This window comes from Palaemon carinicauda, chromosome 35 (assembly GCF_036898095.1).
Source record: "Palaemon carinicauda isolate YSFRI2023 chromosome 35, ASM3689809v2, whole genome shotgun sequence".
Lineage (NCBI taxonomy): Eukaryota > Metazoa > Arthropoda > Malacostraca > Decapoda > Palaemonidae > Palaemon > Palaemon carinicauda.
This window is the reverse complement of record NC_090759.1, coordinates 64,925,113-64,943,490: the sequence shown is the minus strand read 5'-3', so window position 1 is coordinate 64,943,490 and position 18,378 is coordinate 64,925,113. Positions and strand designations below refer to the sequence as shown.

Sequence of the window (18,378 nt, the reverse complement as noted above, 5' to 3'; positions counted from 1 at the left end):
GTACTGGGCAGACAAGTGACTCTGTTGTCTCCTCTTGACATACAAGACACAGCTTCCAGTTTGTCTCAGGAGGTGTTGTGGGAGTACGTTGCTCAAAAGTATCGACCAGTTGGAACTTCTTTGCCATGGCTGCAGTCTGGAACAACGCGTCTCTGATGTCAGGTGGTGCTGCTGCTGCCTCACCTGCAAAGACACAAAACACCACCATGTTACCACAAGTTACTACTACAAGCACCATGACTATCAACACTATACTATTACTGCAGCCGCCGTCACTGCCACCAACGCTGCCGCTGCAAAGTAAAATTCATTTTCTTGTGAAATGGTAGCCAAATTATTTGGTAAGCACAGAAGTATGTGTAATTGTACAATACTTATCACCTCTAGCACACTTATCACCTTTAGCATCCACAAAAAGACAAATTATGGTACATATTCAATGACGCTAACGGTAAATAGCGGCCATTTTGAAAAATGGCCGCCAAATGTGCTACGGGGAGAATCTTGAATGCCTCCATATCCAAAATTGTTCAGAATGTATTAATCCACATGTGTGCCAATTTTGGTGCTTTTAGAACAATTTGAACAATTGGTTTCATATTTCTTACTATGCCGCTGGGCTATAATACTGTATATATTGCTGATTTGTACATAAATATGACAAATTCGGAGATAATTTGTATTTTTCCTAACCATACAAACCTTAGCTATTTACATTGGGGGGGTTTACTTGCGGTGTAGTTGAAATTGACGAGCCAATAGAATTTTAACGAGGGTTAACTACCCCCGTGCTAGTTAGCAAGGGGGTAGGGCAAGGGGTAGATTACTACCCCTCCCCCCCACACACTGGTGAGTTGTCTCACTTCACTTAGAGGTAGGATTTGTCTTGGGGGACAGGGCTGGCGGGCAAATATGTGTAAATAGCTAAGGTTTGTATGGTTAGGAAAAATACAAATTATCTCCGAATTTGTCATTCGTTCCGTAACCGAAATACAAACCATGCTATTTACATTGGGTGACTTACCCCTTAGGAAGGGCGGAAAGTCCCTAGCCTTACTGGCTTTGGCTTACCCGGGGACTCAAACTCCGAGTGAGCAGCACTCGAGGAAAAGAGTCCCTGCGCCTCACAAGTATCTTGCTCCGCAAGGAACGTGTGGCCTACATAAGTCGTGTGTGGAGGAATAGAGCGTGACTCGTCCTAGGAAGTTGACCTGGAGTCCTTTAGATGGGAATCTAGGCTAGGATGTTCCCAATACCACCTCGTCAGGGTATCGGGACGCGACAGTATTAAATAATACTAGGAACACAAGGGAGCATGGTTTACCTGCAGAAGTTGAGGTCAGCTATGCGGAGACCAGGATGCTGCTTTCCCCAAAAGAGGGGAGAATGAAGAAAGAAGTAAGGGTCAGACATACTCTTTCATTCACGCAGACTAAAACCGGGTAACAACGCCCTCAACCTTCTGCTACTTGTCCATTAAGGAGCCTGAAGTTAGACCAGCTGTTGTGCAGCCACCACAGGGCCGATAGAAAAAGTATCGAGGCTCCTGTGGGTCACGTCCTGCAGGTAGTGGGCTGTGAAGGTCGTCTGACGCTTCCAGACCCCAGCTTGTAGTACCTGCGTCACAGAGAAGTTTCTCTTGAAGGCCAGGGACGTAGCGATGCCCCTGACGTCATGTGCCCTAGGGCGACGTGACGGAGGAGGGTCAGGATTCAAGGCGTGGTGGATGACCCTTCGAATCCAAGCCGAGATGGTGTTCTTGGTGACCCTCCTCTTCGTCCTGCCAGTGCTAACAAACAGCGCTTGCACGCGGGGACGAACTTCAGCTGTCCTCTTCAAGTAACGCCTCAGACTCCTCACTGGGCATAGTAGCAGATGGTCTGGGTCACTTGTTACAGAACGGAGACTCGTGACCCTGAAAGAGTCGAACCGTGGGTCCGGCACTCCAGGGTTCTGAGTCTTGGCAACAAACTCAGGGACGAACCTGAACGTTACCTCCCCCCATCCCCTTGAATGGGCGATGTCGTACGAGAGACCATGAAGTTCACTAACTCGTTTGGCAGAGGCCAACGCGAGTAGGAAAGCCGTCTTCCAAGTCAGGTGGCGATCAGAGGCCTGGCGTAATGGTTCGAAGGGAGTTCTCTTAAGAGCCCTGAGAACCCGAACCACGTTCCATGGAGGAGGTCTCACTTCCGACTGAGGGCAGGTAAGCTCATAGCTACGTATGAGTAGAGAGAGTTCTAGCGAGGAAGAAATGTCCACTCCTTTCAGCCTAAAGGCCAGGCTTAAGGCTGAGCGATAGCCTTTCACCGCCGAGACCGAAAGGCGCATTTCCTCCCGCAAATAAACGAGAAACTCCGCTATTGCTGGAATAGAGGCATCGAGTGGAGGGATACCCCTCCCACGACACCAACCACAGAAGACTCTCCACTTCGCCTGGTAGACTCCCGCAGAGGACTTTCGCAGGTGGCGAGACATTCTCTCTGCAATCTGTTGTGAAAAGTCTCTCTCCATGAGGAGACGCTGGATAGTCTCCAGGCATGAAGCCGAAGCGAGGCTACGGCTTTGTGGAAGATGTTGCAATGTGGTTGTCTGAGTAGCTCGTGTCGTGGGGGAAGTTCTCTCGGAAGCTCCGTCAGGAGCTGCAGAAGGTCCGGGAACCATTCCGCGTGATGCCATAGCGGAGCTATCAGGGTCATAGAGAGGTTGACTGATAGTCTGGTCCTGTTGAGCACCCTTCTCATCAGACAGAACGGTGGGAAGGCGTAAACGTCGATGTTGTCCCACCGTTGTTGGAAAGCATCTTGCCAGAGAGCCTTGGGGTCCAGGACTGGGGAGCAGTACAGCGGCAGCTTGAAATTCAAGGCTGTCGCGAACAGGTCCACTGTCGGGGAATCCCACAAAGTCAAGACTTTGTTGGCTATCTGAGGATCCAAAGACCACTCGGTACTCACTATCTGCGAAGCCCTGCTCAGACTGTCGGCGAGCACATTCCTCTTGCCAGGAATGAAGCGAGCTGATAGTGTTATCGAGTGGACTTCGGCCCACCTCAGAATCTCTACCGCAAGATGGGATAGCTGCTGTGAAAAAGTACCTCCCTGCTTGTTGATATAAGCCACTACTGTGGTGTTGTCGCTCATCACCACCACAGAGTGGCCCGCCAGGGTCCATTGGAACTGTTGAAGAGCCAGGTATACGGCCTTCATCTCTAGCAGGTTGATGTGCAGGTACTTTTCTGATTCCGACCAAAGGCCTGAGGTCCTCTGATTCAGAATGTGGGCCCCCCACCCTTCTTTTGACGCGTCCGAGAACAGCGTCAAGTCCGGGGGAAGGACGAGAAGATCCACTCCCTTTCATAGGTTCTCGTCGATCAGCCACCACCGCAGGTCCGCCTGTTCTGTGGGTCCTATCGGGACCAGAAAGTCCGGGGAGTCGGAGCCTTGACTCCACCGGGACTTGAGCCGCCATTGCAGGGATCTTATCCTGAGGCGACCGTTCGGGACCAGACGGGCCAGGGAGGCTAGGTGACCCAAGAGACGCAACCATGATTGGGCTGGAAGCTCTTCCCGTCTGAGGAAGGGTTCTGCCACCCTCCTCAGCCTTGCTATCCTGTCGTCTGATGGAAAGGCTTTGTGGAGATTGGTGTCTAATAACATGCCTAGATAAACCAGTCGCTGGGACAGCTGCAGAGAGGACTTCTCGAGATTTACCATGATCCCCAGATCTTGGCAAAGTCCCAGAAGCCTGTCTCGGTGCTGAAGAAGGGTCGACTCCGAGTTTGCCAGGATCAGCCAGTCGTCCAGATATCGGAGGAGACGGATGCTGTTCCTGTGCGCCCATGACGAAATCAGGGTAAACACTCTGGTGAACACCTGAGGTGCTGTGGAGAGACCGAAGCACAGTACCTTGAACTGGTAGGTCTTGTTGTCTAGGCTGAATCTCAAGTACTTCCAGGAAGACGGATGGATTGGGATCTGGAAGTACGTGTCCTTTAGATCCAGTGTACACATGAAGTCTTGTGGTCTCACTGCAAGTCTGACCGTGTCCGCTGTCTCCATGCTGAATGGAGTTTGCTTGACAAACTTGTTCAGCGCCGAGAGGTCGATGACGGGTCTCCAGCCTCCAGACGCCTTCTTTACAAGAAAGAGTCGACTGAAGAAGCCTGGGGAGCCGTCGACGACCTCCTGGTGAGCATCATTCTTGAGCATGGTCGCGACTTCTGCCCGAAGGGCTAGCCCCTTTGCCGATCCCATGGCATAGGAGCTCAATGACACTGGATTTGCTGTCAGGGGAGGTTGAGATGTCGTGAATGGGACGCGATAACCTTGGCCGATCACGGAGACCGTCCAAGAATCGGCCCCATGTTGCTGCCACCTGTGCACGCAACTTTGAAGGCATCCCCCCACAGGTGGACACGCGGGGGGACTGCCACTCCTAGCGTTTACGGCCACGGCCGCTCCCTCTATGAGTTTTGCCTCCCCTGGAGGCCTTACCGCCCCTCTTGTCCTTGACAGGAAAGGGCTGAGGCTTAAACACCTTTGTCTTAGCTGCCGGAGCCTGCTTCGGTGTCCTGCAAGGCTGCTGCTGATGTTGCTGCGGAGCTGGAGGCTTGTAGGGCCGAGATGCGAGGGCCCTTTGGAGGAGCGAGTCTTGGCTAGACTTCCTTCACCTCTCAGCTGTGCGTTCCATGTCCTTGGGCTCTGATGGATTATCATTATAATTATTTCCATATATATGATTACTGTATCATTGTTATATGTACCTTTATTGCTAATACACATTCAGCATATATATTGTGTTAGGAATACATGTATGCAAGTATTCTCGTTTATTGGAGCTTAGGGAATACTATGTAGCATTTATATAATCTCATGTGGCATGCATTTCATATTTTAATTATCTGGTATTATTGCAAGCAGTCTTTCCCGTAGCCCGCCACTGTTCACAGCTCCGCCAGTGTATTACGTTTATTTTGATTACTTTCACTTATTATATGGCTTAAGAACTTACGAAAGTGTTTCTGTGAAAACCTTATTTATTTTATATCTAATGATAACTAAGATGGCGCAGTGATTGATTTGCCATAAGTGAATTTTGATCATTTAGTGAACTTCTTCAACCGGCCTGGACAATGCAAGAAGTGTTTGTGTTCATCGTAACCAAGTTCGTTAGCAGTTGTGAACCATAACTTCGTTTGGATTTATACACTGGCAGTGACTTTGTTTTGTGATTACAGTGACTCTATATAGGGCTGTGTTTATTCTAGCAATCTGAGATTAAGGCTAATGTGCGTCGGCCATATGCAGAGGCCGGAACAAGAGCGTCACATTCATACTCAGCTGCGTTCGAGGGGAGACTAACGGCACTCGCTGTGCATGCAACAGCCACGGCAGTCACAGTGTTACCAGATACCGCATAGCTCTGTTGCCTCGAGCTATTGTACTCGGTGATTGGCTACTGTTTGTGACGTCATTGTGACGTTACCACTGACGGCATTGAGTGATATTTTCTCTTTGATTTCGTGAGATTTTTCTATTTATGCCGCCGAAACACGATAAAGGAAGGAGACCAAAGACTTCTGAGGTTTCTCCCCCATCATCCCCAACGCCAACTGACATGACGTCATCTCCAACGCATTCAAGATCTATTTCTCCTTCATCAACCCCTTCAACCATGGATTTAATCAGCAAAATGTTTGAATACATGGATAAAAAAGATGAAGAAAGAAGAAAACAGGATGAAGAAAGAAGAAAAGAAGACAATGTCAGACATCAGGAAGAATTCAAAGCATTAATTGAAGCTATGACTGGTCCCAGGCATACCCTACCCCAAGCAAGTGGTATAGGGCCCCCTACCCCAGCACCATCGTCTGCAAGTGTTCTCCAAGTGCCTAATTCAGCTGTGCAGACACCTAAGGTGACAGTAAATTTGCCTCCACCATTAACCCATGATGTTACTTATAGGCAATACACAGAATGGAAGCAGAGATGGAAGGATTATGCTGTTATGGTAGATTTGGATAATTTACCTCAACCTAAGCAGTTGATACAGCTAAGGGCATGTCTCAGTGTTGAGATGAGACGCTTATTAGAACACAATTTGGGTATTCCACCAGACTCAACTATGCTTTTGGATGATGTTTTATCTCATATCGAAACTTATATAAAGGGTCAGCAGAATGAAGCACTTCGTCGGTTAGCTTTTACTCAATGCAAGCAAGCAGAAGGCGAGTCATTAACAGATTTTTTCGTTCGTTTACAACAGCTCTCAGAGGAGGTTGATTTATGTAAAGGCGTTAACTGTGTGGAGGCCCAAATGAAACATGCTATTTTGGTTGGCATAAGGAATGAAGAACTCACCAAGAAGCTCATTAGCATGCCTACAACAACAACACTTGAGGAAGTGAAGCTGACTTGCAGGGCTTTTGAGGCTGCAAAGAAGACAACGACGGAGCTTAAAGCTCCACAGACTTCAGTGCGTGCCGTGTCAAACTACAAGAAGTTAAAGAAGGCATTTGCAAAACCGGAGCAACCTAAGAAAATTCATCAGCAAGAGAAAACTTCTTCAAGTAGCAGATGCAAGAATTGTGGTCAACAGCATAATAGTGACACATGTAAGGCAGTATCCCACAAGTGCAGGAACTGTGCTAAAACTGGCCATTTCCCATATACTGCCGCATGTCCAGCATTGGCTAAGGAGTGCCGAATTTGCCATAAATTTGGCCACTATGATGTTTGTTGTGCACAGAAAAAGTCAAAGGGACTAAGGGAGTCGAAAGATTTAAAGGACACCAAATTGAACACTGTCAAGATATCTTCTCCAGCCATACGTTCAATTAATTTACGTCCCCTAAGTTGTCCCTCACCACCTATCAATTTACATGTCATATATGGCAGTAAATCAGGGAAGATCAATGTTATCCCTGATACTGGTGCAGATACCACTGTTTTTGGAGTGCAACACTTACAAGCATTGGGCATTGATGTCAAGGAATTGTCTCCGCCCCCTGAGTTGCAGTTTTCCAACGCCGATGGATCACCCATGGAAGGTAACGTCTTGGGATCAATGGAGGCCGTCATGACTTATGGTGATATCTCATATAAGGGGTATATTGATGTTCTTAGTTCTCTCCCAACACCATTACTGTGTTATGATGCCCTCCGCCACCTGAGGATCATTCCCTGGGACTTCCCACGTCAAATGCAAGAGAGGAAACTTAGCAGGACTTCAGCAGGAACCAGTCAGGTCCCAGTCAGCCAAGTTAATACATGTGAAAAAATGTCCGTTCCTCCGCCTCCAGCCACATCCTCACCTGAGGAAGCCAGGCAATACTTTCTAAAGGAATATAGCGATGTGCTTATGACGAAGGAGCAGTTTCATCAAGGAGCACAACTCAAGCCAATGACTGGACCACCTATGCGTATTCACCTGAAAGAGGATGTGAAACCCTTCGCTATCTACACTCCACGTCTTATACCACTAGCTTTTCAAGAGGACGTCAAGACCGAGTTGGAGACAATGGTAGCACAAGGGATCATTGAACCTGTTGGGGATCAGCCATCCCCATGGTGTCACCCCTTAGTGGTCGTGGCCAAACCTACAGGTGGTGTTCGTGTCACCACAGATTTAAGCAAGTTAAATTCACAGGTTTTAAGGCCTGCACATCCTTCACCATCACCATTTAGTGCAATTAGGAGTATTGATCCTAATTCAAGGTATTTCTCCACTATGGATGCATTGTGTGGGTATTGGCAGATCCCACTAGCAGAGGAAGACCAAGCTCTTACAACATTCATCACGCCCTACGGTCGGTATCGCTATCGTCGTTCACCCATGGGATTCAGCGCTTCAGGAGATGCCTACTGCAGGAGAGGTGATATTGCTCTTCAAGGGGTCCAACATTGTGTCAAGGTTGTGGATGATATCCTTGTATATGATAAGGATTATTATTCTCACTTATGCAGGCTCAACAAAGTTTTGTCTCGCTGTAGGACTCATGGTATTACTTTAAATGCAGAAAAGTTTGTTATTGCTAGCCCTACTGTATCTTTTTGTGGGTATACGTTATCTGAAAATGGAATTGCAGCTGACAAGGAGAAAGTTCGAGCTATATCAGAGTTTCCAAAGCCAGCAAATCTGACAGATTTAAGGTCATTCATGGGCCTTACTAACCAATTAACGGAATTTTCACCCAATCTTGCAGCTGCAGCAGATCCGCTTCGGCCGCTAATGAGCCCTAAGAGATCCTTCACGTGGACAGCAGATCATGATGCCGCATTTGCCAGTGTTAAAAAGGCTCTCTCTCAGCCACCTGTGCTGGCTCATTTCGACCCTACCTGCCCCACCGTACTACAAACGGATGCTTCTCGTTTATATGGTTTAGGATACGCACTTCTACAAGACCATGGAGAAGGCCGTTTCCGCATGGTCCAGTGTGGTTCAAGATTTTTGGCCGATGCAGAAACTAGGTGGGCCACCATTGAGCTAGAATGTTTAGCTTCAGTTTGGGCTATGAATAAATGTCGCCATTACTTACTTGGATTGCCCCATTTCACATTGGTGACTGACCATAGACCTCTGATACCCATCTTGAATACATATACATTGGATGCAATAGAAAACACACGTATTCAGCGTCTGAAAGAGAAAATTTCACCCTATATCTTCACTGCAGTATGGCGTAAAGGCAAGGAACATTGCATCCCTGATGCCCTTTCACGTTCCCCGGTGAGCCACCCAACGCCTGAAGATGATATGTTAAATAGTGAAACCCATCTTTCCCTCAGGAGTGTTGTAGCCAAGACTGTGGATGCAATTTCAGAAGCGAAGACATCAGATACACAAGATCTTATCTTGGAAGAGATTCGCACCGCAGCACATGAGGACCCCTCGTACACAAGACTCCTCCAGAACGTTGCCAACGGATTCCCCAGTCACCGTTACAATCTCCACAATGACCTACTACCCTATTGGAAAATAAGGGAGGATTTATATACCGATGATGACCTTGTTCTGTATGGTAGCCGAATAGTAATTCCCTTAGCTATGCGACGCAGCATTTTAAGACGCCTTCATGACAGCCATTGTGGAGTGGAGGCGACTAAGCGTCGGGCTAAGCAGACTGTATATTGGCCTGGTATTAATTCAGACATAGCAAATACTGTCCATGCCTGTGAGCCATGTCAGATAATGCAGCCAAGCCAACAGCAGGAACCACTATTATGCAACGAAAACCCCTCTCGTCCCTTCGAATCAGTATCGGCTGATTTCTTCAGTGTTGCTGGGAAATCTTTCCTGGTGTATGTTGACAGACTATCTGGATGGCCTGTAGTTGTAAAATTTGGTACCAATACTACAGCGGAAGTAACAACACGACACTTCAGTCACATCTTCCGAGACTTAGGTGTTCCAGTAAGGCTGAGGACAGATGGTGGACCTCAGTTCACCAGCTCAGAATTCAAGAATTTTCTTACCCGATGGGGTGTTCAACATGTGATATCCACACCTTACTATCCCCAAAGTAATGGCCATGCCGAAGCAGCCGTGAAGAAGGTCAAACATTTTATCCTAAAAGTAGCACCTTCTGGGAACATCGACACCGAAGATTTCGACAAAGGATTATTGGAAATACGGAATACTCCTAACTATGCTGGCCTTTCTCCAGCGCAGATATTATATGGCCAAGCCCTTCGATCATGCATCCCAGCCCATGCATCATCATTCAAGCAGGAATGGCAAGAAAAAGCAAATGAATATGACCTTCGTTTAGCATCACGTACAGAAGCAGCCAAACTAAGGTACGACAGCCATGCACACCCTTTGGAACCACTCAAACTCAATGATAATGTCCGTATCCAAGACCCTATCTCCAAGCGATGGGATAAGACTGGCATTATTATGGGCATCGGTAGGTCACGAGACTACCACGTGAAGTTACCCTCAGGAAGAATATTATGGCGTAACCGCCGTTTCTTACGCCCTGTACCTCATTCTCCTTCACATTTGCCTGACGAGACACAGCAATCTCCAAAGAAGAAGGATGTTGTCCCTGATACTAGTCAACAACAGCAAAGTGGCACTCAAGCTGAGTATCGGCGTTCACCGAGACGCCATACCCGTTCATATAGCTCATTGAACGCAAAGGGGAGGGGGAGGTGATGGATTATCATTATAATTATTTCCATATATATGATTACTGTATCATTGTTATATGTACCTTTATTGCTAATACACATTCAGCATATATATTGTGTTAGGAATACATGTATGCAAGTATTCTCGTTTATTGGAGCTTAGGGAATACTATGTAGCATTTATATAATCTCATGTGGCATGCATTTCATATTTTAATTATCTGGTATTATTGCAAGCAGTCTTTCCCGTAGCCCGCCACTGTTCACAGCTCCGCCAGTGTATTACGTTTATTTTGATTACTTTCACTTATTATATGGCTTAAGAACTTACGAAAGTGTTTCTGTGAAAACCTTATTTATTTTATATCTAATGATAACTAAGAGGCTCGAACAACCTTCCCCCAAGGATGGAGGAGTGTCTGAGCCTGCAGACATCCACAGCGGGGACCTTCGGGTAGATCTTCTCGGTCACCGCATCACGACGCTTCAACACCGAGTTGGCCCACAGGTTGGTAACCTGGTGGGCCAAAAACTCGATGGAGCGAGTGCCCGAGAGGAGGAAGGTCCCCAAGGCCTTCCTATTGCTCTCCTTAGACAAATCCTCAGAGCGCAATAGGATGCCCAGAGAACCCAGCCAGACATCCAGCCACGAAGTGGCCTGCATGGCGCACTTCGCGACCTTCTCCTGGCTCAGGATCTCCGACGCCGAGAATGTCACCTGCCAGGCGGAGAGCTTCTCAAGCGGAACCCCCCTTGTAAGCTCTTCCACCGAATGGTGGAGGGGAAGAGCAAGGCTGGACTTCCCCATGATCTAAAAGTACCTCCTCTGCTGTAAACGAGGAGGTGGGAGGAGTTTGTTCCCGGCAGGGGAACGACTGGAGGAAGCGAGGTCTGACAGCTGAGCGTCGACCTTGTCTCTGGCACTCTTCACCCCCTGGGACCAGGTCAAAGCCGCGCTGGCCTTCGGGGGCTTCTGAGTACCATAGACCTGGTCCAGGACCGTGTCTTTGCCTTCGCGAGGGGTGATCTCCGGGTCCTTGAACCTGTTAAGCTGCCTCATCAGGTTCAAGACCTGCCAGAAGGCGTGCTCAGACTCATGCTGCTCTCCTCCCTGCGGACTGGCAGCTAAGTCTCCAGTCCCCAGAGGCTCTTCCTGGGGAGACACGTGGACGTTCTCCTGGGGTCTGGTTGGCTCCTGACGAATTCGCGAAAAAGACTTCGGAATTGTCTTTAAGTCTTTGGGATCCCTCCCGGGCGGGATACAAGACTCCAGCAAAGAGGTCTGGATGGTACCTTCCACGCGAGTCGATTCTCCTCCCCGAGGAGGGGTCTCCCCCCTTGGTGCCGAGGGAGAGATCCCCGCCTCACTGGACTCTCCTGAAGACGGAAAAGCCTCGTCTACAGGAGAAGGAGAAAACGACTGCGAAGGGGATGGAGCCTTCCTGACGGACCTCTTAGGAACCAACTTCTCCCTGGGAGAAGTCACCACGAAGTCCACTCCTCTCCTTCTCTTCAGCGTGGGCGAGTCTGTCCTTGGCTTGAGTCCCAGATCGGCGAGTGCTGGCATCATAGCCTGCACTACCGCTCTCATCAAAGGACCAAACCAAGACTGACGAGATACGGACGCAGTGTCCGTGATTCCCGCTGGAGGGAAGGGGATCTCCTGACCCTTCGGAGTGGACGCAACTGGGCCTACCTGCAAAGAAGAAAGGGAAGAATGTTGCCTAGACCTCTCCGACAATTCTTCCTGGTCCTGAGAGAGAGACCTGCGCTTGTGCGGAGGCGATCCTGACGGCGATATGGAAGCACGTGTCCCTGCTGTAGCCACGAGCTGCGGAACCCGGCGAGAACGGGGGTAGCGCTGGGGGTCGCGCTAACGCTTGCGCGGAAGAGGATTCAATGAATCGCGCGTGGGGGGGTGATGGAGTGCGGGCGCGTAGTCGTGTGGGGATAAACGCGCGCGGGCGCGTAGTCGTGCGGGGATAAACGCGCGCGGGCGAGTGGGCGCGTGGGTGAAGGTACATGCGGGCGCACGGGAGGTGGCGATCGCTGTAACTCAGGAGTATGGCAAGGCGCAAGAGATCAATGGCGTCCTGGAGATCTGTGGCGCGTGGGCGAGCGATGGCGCGTCGGCGAACACTGGCGCGTTGGAGAGCGATGGCGCGTCGCACGCGCAGGCGAACGACCACGCACGGGCGAGTTGGTGAGTGTGCGCGTAGGAGACTTATGGCGATCAAGGTCCAGTTGGCGCTGGCGCGTAGGAGAGCGCTTGCGCAGACAATAGATCGCGCAGGCGCTCAGGAGATCGCAGAAGCTCTGGAGATCGCTGACATGCAGGAGAACGCTGACGTGCAGGAGATCGCTGACGCGCAGGAGATCGCTGGCGCGTAGGCTGTCGACGCGTAGACTGCTGGGGAGCAGGATCAGGTGGCGCGACGCACAAAGGCGAATGTTCGCGAACGGGCTCAGGATGTGAAGGCGCGTGTGTGCGCGGGCGCGCAGGAACTCTAGAAGTGCGCGCTGGAGACCGTGCGCTGTTGCGCAGGTGAAGAAGGACAAGCAGGAACGCGTGGGCGAGAAGGAGTCAGGTCCTTGCCCGCGTCCAGATCCGGAGATCTAGGGCGCGTGGGCGAGCATTGGCGCGCAGGGCGCGTATTAGGAACTGGGTGCGCAGGTGCGCGCTGACGAGCAGGAGATCTTGTGCGCTCAGGAGACCCCAGGAGGGTGTTGACGACTGCTGACAGGAGAGCGCTGGCGAGCAGGAGAGCGCTGGCAAGCGGGCGAATGTTGACGAGCAGGAGAGCGCTGGCGAGGCGAGTCAGGAGACTGCAACACTGGAGAGCGCTTACGCGCTACTACGCATGAACACGCAGGTGGGCGCACAGGGGAACCCTGACGCGCAAGGGAAGCCCGCACACCATGGGAGACATCCCTTTGCCCCGAAGGGACCGTTGCCCGTCGGATGACGAGGTCAGAAGCCTGCTGCACATCTGCGCCGGAGGTGGAAGGTCTAGTAGGCGTAGGAGATTGCGAGCGATCACCGGAGAGGTCCAAGGACGTGGCTGCTACGGTCTGCTCCCGACGAGGAGGATCCTCATCAGAGGACGGAGGAGGCGACGACTCGAAGAGGCGCCTCTTGACTCCCTTATAGGGAGACGGGAGGCCCCTGCGACGAAGCGGTCCTCCGAAGAGGAGTCTCTGTCAGTGCGCTCCCCCGAGGGGTAGGCGTACCCGCAGGAGAGACCGTGGGACCCACCTTCTCCTTCGAAGGATGTTCGGAAGGGGGAGGAGGGCCTTCAGCAACGTCCCCAACATCAGCCACAGCAGAGGTTTGACCAGACCCGTCGGAAGCCTCTGCCACCACCACGTCGACAATAGACAGAGGGTCTACCTCTGCTATCACCGGCGACTGGATAAGGTCAAACAGGGCTTCCTTGGAGGGCAAGCCCTTAAGCCCCAAGGAAGCCCAAAGCTGAAAGAGATCATCGTTAGATACAGAGTTATGGTCATCAACGTGAGAATCAAAATCCTCCCCCGTGGGATGGGGGGGGGAGCCGCCCCGCTATGAGAGGCGACGCCCTCTCCCGCACCCCGAGATCGGGAAACAGAAGAAGGGTCTACGCTACCACTCAGCGGCCTCTCACGAGAGGCCGGCCGAGTGGGAGCGTCGGAGGAGGTTTGGGCGGAGGAAGAAGAGTCCCTGGAGCCTTCCTGCTTCAAGGCAACCCTTGAAGGAGAAAGGTCTCTCTTGGACTTCTTCTTACGCCGGCGGGCAAACCTCTGCCACTGGGAGGTAGACCACTCCCTGCACTCACTGCAAGTTACTTCCTTGTCACACCGTTGGCCTCGACACTGCGGGCAAAGGGTGTGGGGATCAGTTTCAACCGCCGACATGAAGGTACCGCAGGGGCGGCCGGCGAGTCCAGGGCACTTGCGCATGATGATGATAAAAGGGTGAGGCCAACTTCCAAACACACAGTCTGAGGAAAAGCAAAAGAAAAGATTAAGGCTGACAATAGCGAGGACGATAAAAGACACGTCTGCACATCGTCCGAGCCAAAAGTTAAGTGAGACAACTCACCGGTGTGTGGGGGGGAGGGGTAGCAAGCTACCCCTTCCCCTACCCCCTTGCTAACTAGCGCGGGGGGTAGTTAACCCTTGTTAAAATTCTATTGGCTCGTCAATTTCAGCTACGCCGAAAGTAAACCCTCCAATGTAAATAGCGTGGTTTGTATTTCGGTTACGGAACAAATTTGTTTGTACAATATATTCCTTTTCATTTTTGTTTTGCTGCCTACTTTCATTCAAATCTGAAGAAACTTGTTTTGGAAATCAATGACCTTTTAAACTGTTTCCTTATTGATTTTTGCTAATATTCAGTACATTAATTCTCATGCTGGTGCTTGGAACAAAATTTCTCAAGACCTGAGAAGTTTTGGTTTATGGTATTTTAGAGTGCACCAGCCAGCGCCCCTCAACTTTAGCTCTGGACTCCCTTCCATCCAGTCATTGTTCGAGTGTTCTGGCTGCGCCCATATTATCACCATCCTGTGTTCCCCATGCCGATCTAGCATAGTTATCAAATTGAAGAATCTTTTGCAATCACATGCACTTTTGTAGTAGTCTCTTTACACAGGTTGCCAACCAAAGAACCCTTGTCCCACACAAGTGTGGAGTGATCTTAATTGACCGACCAACCAGTACATTAATACAGGACTGGCAAAGTTTGCTTACCAGAATGCATGAAATATCACATGAGGTTGGGCTCAAGCTAAATAGAAGAAAGACAGAGATTATGAGAACCGAATATGCAATGGAAGAAGAAATATCATTAGAAGGAGAAAGGATTGATGAGGTGGAATCATTTAAATATTTAGGAACTATGATCTCTTGTTTGACAATGAAACAACATCAAACAGATTTTGTAGATTTGAGAACAAAGCCCTAAGAAGAATATTATGAGTTGAATGGCAGGACAGGAGTAGAAATGAAACTATTAAAAGAGATTACGCAAGTGCCATATGTGGATGAGATCATAGTGAGGAGTAGATGGAGATGGTTTGGGCAAGGTCTTTGCACTCCCCAAGAGAGATTAGTTAACCAAACTTTCAACTGGGCTCCACAAGGCACTAGAAGAATTGGAAGACCCAAGCCTACATGGCTGAGGACTATGAAACATGACGTGGGAGATGATGAATGGAGAGGTATTGAATTACAAGCTCAAGCTAGAGATGACTGGCGAAAACTAACCGAGGCCCTTTGCATCAACGGGCATGGGAGGTGATGATGATGTGGTGATAAGTGAGAATTTACTGGAACCAAGGGTATTATTTGCCATGAATGGAGGCATCAACCAAAAGATAGAGGCTTCCTATCCTAAAGTGTGTCCACCAAACCTCAATTCTCTTTCCTGGTTTGAGACTACTTTCAAGAATTTCTGCAATCAATTATTCTGACTGCCACCTTGGTACGGTATTTTAAATGTAAGATTCCTCATTGGAGGTTCAATTGTGTCTATAGATAGTAACTGATTAGCTAGGCATTTTGAAATGCAAATAAGAAAGATTGCAGTAAAGTTATAGGCTGTAACTCCATAAGCTCATATCAGGGAAGCATCACAGAGCAAAAGAAAGAGGAAAAAATTACAAATGATACTAAAAATCACACTTTGATATATGTTTCTCCTAGTTTCAATACATCTTTAAAGTGTTATGCAAAAAGGTTTATCATTTTATTTTCTACTTCCAACTTCAATGCTACCACCTTTTTACCATACAAATATCATTAAGTTAGATTTCTCTCTCTCTCCAGATACTTATTGATACTCATTAAACCTCCCTTTCTGAGTGGGGTTATCTTAACAGGGTAAAAGTGTTTGTGTATTACCTTGATCAGCAAAGGTTGGTTTGCTAAGAGCAATAAGAAGTCCCCCACCATCACCAATCTGCACGGACCAGCGTGATCATGAAAACTGGCCAAAACCCAAATATGAATAAAGACATTTCTGAGGCCTTTGTCATGCAAAGGACTAAAATGACTGCATTTACTGTTGTTGTTATAAGAATTCCAAGCGAAACTTTACACAAGCGCCGTACAGAGTTTAAGATGTTCGGTGAGTTAGAATACAATGTTCTATGTCAGATCAAGTTAATAAGGTTCACTGTGTAGTAGGTTAGGTAAGGTGGGAACGTGAAGTTGTTATGTATACAGTACTAGTGACCCAGAAATAGTAAAGATTTATTGAATTAAAAACCTGGTTACTTTACTGTTTTCATTTACATACTGGTCTTTATTGATTTTATGTCACTACGGTAGAGCAATATATCACGATACAGAGCCTTTGTATATCAACGGCCAGTTCCTCCCATTTGGATTAAGAATTGACATCAACTAACTTGAATTTTCGCCCCTAACCTAACCCACTTACCTAACTTGGGTGTTAGCCCCCATCCACTGCCAGACAATTCCGATTGTCTGGCACTTTCACCCGTCACAATGAACTCTCTCAATCACATGGTTGCACGTCTGTATCATTCGCTAATTTTGCCTACGTTGTATGATTCTTCAAATGTGTGTATCTTGTGTGCATATGTGAATATTGTCACTAAGCGAACGTTGCACAGCAGGAATAGTTTCAGAAGACTACAGACAGAAGACTGATTGCATGATTTAATGTTTTCAGGCATCCTGACATCTAAGGTCATTGACGCCGATACAGGCAGACGAAATAAAGAACAGTATCACAAGTACAGTTACAGTTGCATCCTTACCGATGGTATCCACCGTTCATATGGCAAATGAACTTCCTCAGCTTCAAGGTAAAGATAAATCACGAGTTGAGGGAAACCAGTTTCAAGTTTTGTTTTGATTTCATATCAGTGTTTACCATCCAATAATAACACTACCTGAGGTCAGGGAATGAGCCATAAACATCATCCAATCTAACCTAGAGACAGTTTTCTATTGCTACTGAATGCACCAAACATAATCTGAGATGATTTTGGGGTTTGCTTGGCTCTAAATGCCCTACCCCACGGCACCAGCGTGGGGGAATTAAGGCCTTATTTCCAAAAAAGATATGAACCAGATATTTTTACTCCATCTTTTTCTGGGATATTGCCTGCTTTTGATTTTCAATTGAGTGAGTTGTCATTGTAGTGATGAAAATTATAACTTTTCTTATGAAGTCACACATAGTCACAAAAATAATCTCATAATATAGAAAGTAGATGAGTGCAATGATTACATGCTAAATGTTACGTTTATATAAAAGAAAAACCATGGCCATATGAATTATGATTTTAAAAGAAACAAGTACAAGTTCAGAAAATAAAAAAAATATACAGGACAAATTAAGCTAGAATGAAATGATTGTGCTTAGATAAAGATAAGATAAGAACAATGAACTTACCAGTAGTTTTTAAGAACGTAGAAATGAAACTTCAACGTAAAAAAAAAATCTCTTATGAAAATCAAGTTCAACAGTAAAAACCTTTTATGAAAATCATGAGATTGATAGCCGATATAAACCTCACCATCTTATTCTATTTTAGGAATAGGCCTAGGCTACTATTGAAAGACTGGATTTGATCCTTCAGTCCCGTTCTATGATACATGTAAAAGCTTTGATAACCGATAAAGGTTTGAATAAGCTGAAGAATATCTATTTCCAATGAAGAGTATCAGTAGACAGCAGCCTCTTTATTTCATGAAGATAATGTTGACAGCTAAAACACACAGGTATTAAGGCTCCTATTCCTATAGCTAGATAATAGACAATGCAATGAATATGACACCATACATCCTTAAATACCTATCTGCATAGGCTAGGGAAATTATAATATAGATAACACTACTCTACAATAAAATATTAAGGTGCACTTGGGCAAACCTCGAAAGAGTCTGTTATACAAATGTGTGATAAAGCGTTTACTCTACCAGTAAAGAACACTTTTAGGCTAATTTTGTAATTGAATCTATATTTTCTTAAGAGCAATAGCTACTGTGACATATGCATACCCATTATTATTATTATTATTATTATTATTATTATTATTATTATTATTATTATTATTATTATTATTATTATTATTATTATTATTATTATTATTATTATCATTATTATTATTACAAGCTACAATCCTAATTGGGAAAGCAAGATACTATAAGCCCAAGGGCTCCAGCAAGGAAAAATAGCCCAGTTAGGAAAGGAAACAAGGAAATAAAAAGCTACAAGAGAAGTTAT

General features: G+C 47.4%; 1 protein-coding gene across 1 annotated transcript in view; it reads right to left on the bottom strand.

Moving 5' to 3' along the window:
- LOC137627809 (torsin-1A-like) overlaps positions 1 to 17,082 on the bottom strand; it is a 40,162-nt gene extending 23,080 nt beyond the window's left edge. The window contains exon 1 of the mRNA XM_068359174.1: positions 16,904 to 17,082. Coding sequence (XP_068215275.1) covers positions 16,904 to 16,923 — 20 coding nt within the window. The 5' untranslated portion in view covers positions 16,924 to 17,082. The remainder of the gene's footprint in view (positions 1 to 16,903) is intronic.
- Between the last annotated feature and the right edge of the window lie 1,296 nt (positions 17,083 to 18,378).